General features: G+C 39.6%; 1 protein-coding gene across 1 annotated transcript; it reads left to right on the top strand.

Annotated features, from left to right (window-relative positions):
- The first annotated feature begins 2,231 nt into the window (after positions 1 to 2,231).
- Positions 2,232 to 3,179, top strand: LOC114107607 (olfactory receptor 2V2). The gene has a single exon (XM_027955031.2). The coding sequence runs from the start codon at positions 2,232 to 2,234 to the stop codon at positions 3,177 to 3,179; it is 948 nt and encodes a 315-aa protein (XP_027810832.2).
- Positions 3,180 to 3,698: the final 519 nt, after the last annotated feature.

Here is a 3,698-nt window from a genome sequence, read left to right as displayed (position 1 = left end):
ATCACCATCTGTCTTGTGTCACAAGATTGCTTGTTAAAATTTATCAGAATCCAAATTTATTTATTTCATCAATCAGGATTTGAGACTAGATAATGAAAGGATGTTGTAGGTGGCTCTCTAAGAGGGTCACCACTGACTTCCATTCCCAGGTATCCATAGCCTTGTGTGGTTCCCCTCCCTTTAAATGTGGTAAAATTTACAGAATGCAGCAGAACTGAAGGGATGCCACTTCCAACATTAGGTCATAAAATATTTCAGCTTCCATATAGGGTACTTTAGCTATACTCTTTGGGGGATCACTTGCCCTGTAAGAAGGAAACAAAACGTTCCAACTGCCACTTGGGATATGCTGAAGTGGAGCCTCTTCTAGTAATGTCTTGAGAGGACCATATCAGCCAACAGCTTGACCCTAACATGGTGGGAGACCTTATACTAGAGGCATCCAACTAACCTGCACCTGGATCCCTGACCCACAGAAACCGTGAGATAATAAGTGTTTGTGATTCTGTTGTATTTTAAGCTGCTAAATTTTGGAACTATTTGTTACATAGAAGTAGATAATTAATAGAAAAGTAAAGGGAAAATACTGCATTGCTGGGCTATTTACAGAACCACAAAAATATCTGATAGTCCTGAGAATATGGTGATTTTTTTCCACTCAGTTGTTTATAACTATTTATTCTTCTATTTGCCTGAGGTCTGAATATTTTAACTATCATCAGTAGTGCTTTGTCTTTTTTGGTTGTTTGTTTTTCTTGCAGTCCTGAGGATTGAACCCAAGGACATTTTACCACTAAGCTACATCCCCAGACCTTTTTACTTTTTATTTTGAGACAGGGTCTCACTAAGTTGTTCATGCTGGCCTTGAACTTGCCAACCTCCTGCCTATACCATGTAGGCATATACCATATGTGTTTTTTAATATGCATAATTTTATTTCTTACTTTACATTGTCTATGTAAAATTCGATGATATCTCCAGCTCCCTCCCCCGCAAAAAAAGTGCTTAGAACAAGTTCTTAACCAAAGATCAAGGGAAATTTCTCCTCACTAACAGAGTCCAAATAAATTAATTGGAAAATTGATGAGGCAGTGAGGAAATGGTTCAAAAGGCCAGATGGAAAATATCAGCTAAGAAGATGTATATATAGTACTCTTTGATTTCTACTAAAGATAATTAAGTAATCAGGTATTGCTTATACTAGTTTTCATCCACTCCTATTGGAATTATTTTTCACAGAAATTGTATTTTAAGCTGCTAAATTTTGGATCTATTTGTTAGAAGCTATTTGTTACTATAGAAATAACACAGGGCCCCACACAGCATGGTAGCTGACTTCTCCCAGGGCACAAAAGAGTACAGCTAAAGTACCCCAGATAGAACTGTTGACGTCTCTTTTGACCTAATGTTGGAAGTAGTAATTTTTAACATATGAGCATAACCGAATATATCTCTGTCTTAAGAGCTTTGAGCACCAAGTCACTGCTTCTCATGGTCCTATGACTTTCCTGTCATCCCCAATATGACTGACAATGACAATTATATCCAGTTCTTTCTCATTTGGAGTACTGAATAAGCCCTTCCTTTATCTACATTATAAATATGACAGAGTGGCTAGCATGATAAAACGCTTGGAATATAAAGACCTACAGACTAAGGAGAAACTCAATCTTTTTCCTTTCTAGAATGTGTATAAATTCTCTTTGGGCAATGAAATTATTCAAGCCCTACTATAAATAGTTTACCAAATCTTTGTGATCCCAGATAAAAAAAAAAACTTAGAGTCATATGATAAAGTACAGACCTTGCTTGCTGAGGGGGTTTGTCCTAAAGTTCTATGACACATAAACTAAGTTATTTCTATACTTCTTGGTAATGATACAAACAGACAGATAATAATTCTATATATGCTTCTATGAGCAGTCTAATTCTATGCACTAGGAGGGCTCCTGTTGCTGTGTCATGGAGTCATAAAGAAGTATCCCCTTCAGTGTCCCAGAGTTTACACTGATGTTTGATAATACAAACAAAAGAGCTGGGTGCAGATGTAGAATGCAAAGTTCAGTTTAAAAATGTTAGCCAAGGGGCTAGGAATGTAGCTTAATGATAGAGTGCTTGCCCAACATGCATGACAACATAAACAGATGAAAGAAAGAAAGAGGGAAGGAAAGAAGGAAGTCAATCCACTATCCTTTTGTCCATGTTCCCAGGTGACCAGGAACAACTAAGCCATGGAGATATGGTTGAACCAATCATCCACAGATGACTTTGTCCTCTTGGGCATCTTCTCCCACAGTCCAACTGACCTTGTCCTCTTCTCTGCAGTTATGGTGGTGTTCATAGTGGCCCTCTGTGGGAATGTTCTCCTCATCTCCCTCATCTACATAGATCCTCGACTTCATACTCCCATGTACTTCTTCCTCAGTCAGCTCTCTCTCATGGACCTCATGTTGGTCTGTACCAATGTACCAAAGATGGCAGTCAACTTCCTGTCTGGGAGGAAGTCCATTTCTTTTGTGGGTTGTGGTATACAAATTGGTCTCTTTGTCTGTCTAGTAGGGTCTGAGGGGCTCTTGCTTGGACTCATGGCTTATGACCGCTATGTGGCCATTAGCCACCCACTTCATTATCCTATCCTCATGAACCACAAAGTCTGTCTCCAGATTGTTGGGAGCTCCTGGGCTTTTGGGATAATAGATGGTTTGATCCAGATGGTGGTAGTAATGAGCTTCCCCTATTGTGGCTTGAGGGAGGTGAACCACTTCTTCTGTGAGATGTTATCTTTGTTGAAGCTGGCTTGTGTAGACACATCCCTTTTTGAAAAGGTGATATTTGTTTGCTGTGTCTTCATGTTGCTCTTTCCCTTCTCCATCATTGTGGCCTCCTATGCTCGCATCTTGGGAACTGTGCTCCAAATGCGCTCAGCTCAGGCCCGTAAGAAGGCCCTGGCTACCTGCTCCTCCCACCTGACAGCTGTCTCCTTCTTCTATGGGGCAGCAATGTTTATCTACCTGAGGCCTAGGCGATATAGAGCCCCTAGCCATGACAAAGTGGTATCTATCTTCTACACAGTCCTCACACCTATGCTCAACCCCCTCATTTATAGCTTAAGGAACAGAGAAGTGATGGGGGCACTGAGGAAAGGGCTGGACCATTGCAAGATTGGTAGCCAACACTGAACATGAGGGTATCTGGTGCAGGGCTTTGCTACTTTTTGGTTATGTGATATCAGGCATACAATCCACTCAATTTTATCATTACTAATGAGAATTATGATACCTGCTGGCTTACACGAAGGTATCTCAAACTTCTAAGCCCGTGAAAACCCAGCTTTTTTCTCAATCTTTAGTTGACTAATTATTTTGTAAAATACATTTTGTTCCAGCCCCTCAGATATCATATTTGTCCAGTATTCTATTTATAGGATAGTTTATATATGTAAAAGATACTATATTATCACAATGTCCTATTTATAGGACAATCTGTATTTTCATTTTAAAGAAATGGAGGGAAGGGGTGATAGGAAAAGGAAAGACAGTGGAATGACACATAATTTTCCAGTGTATATATATGAAAACATCACAGTGAATCCCACCCTCATGTACATATATAAGAATGGGGTTCTAACTAGAATAAGATATATTCCATAGAGGGCTGGGGATATAGTTTAGTTGATAGAGTGCTTGCCTTGAATGCAC

The sequence above is a fragment of the Marmota flaviventris genome, chromosome 5, assembly GCF_047511675.1.
Source record: "Marmota flaviventris isolate mMarFla1 chromosome 5, mMarFla1.hap1, whole genome shotgun sequence".
NCBI classification, from domain to species: domain Eukaryota; kingdom Metazoa; phylum Chordata; class Mammalia; order Rodentia; family Sciuridae; genus Marmota; species Marmota flaviventris.
Note: the sequence above shows the minus strand (reverse complement) of the source record. Positions and strands in the feature narration are given on the sequence as shown.

What these genes read in the sequence shown, in the direction of transcription:
- LOC114107607 (XM_027955031.2), top strand. Translation starts at nt 2,232, where the DNA reads ATGGAGATATGGTTGAACCAATCATCCACAGATGACTTTGTCCTCTTG.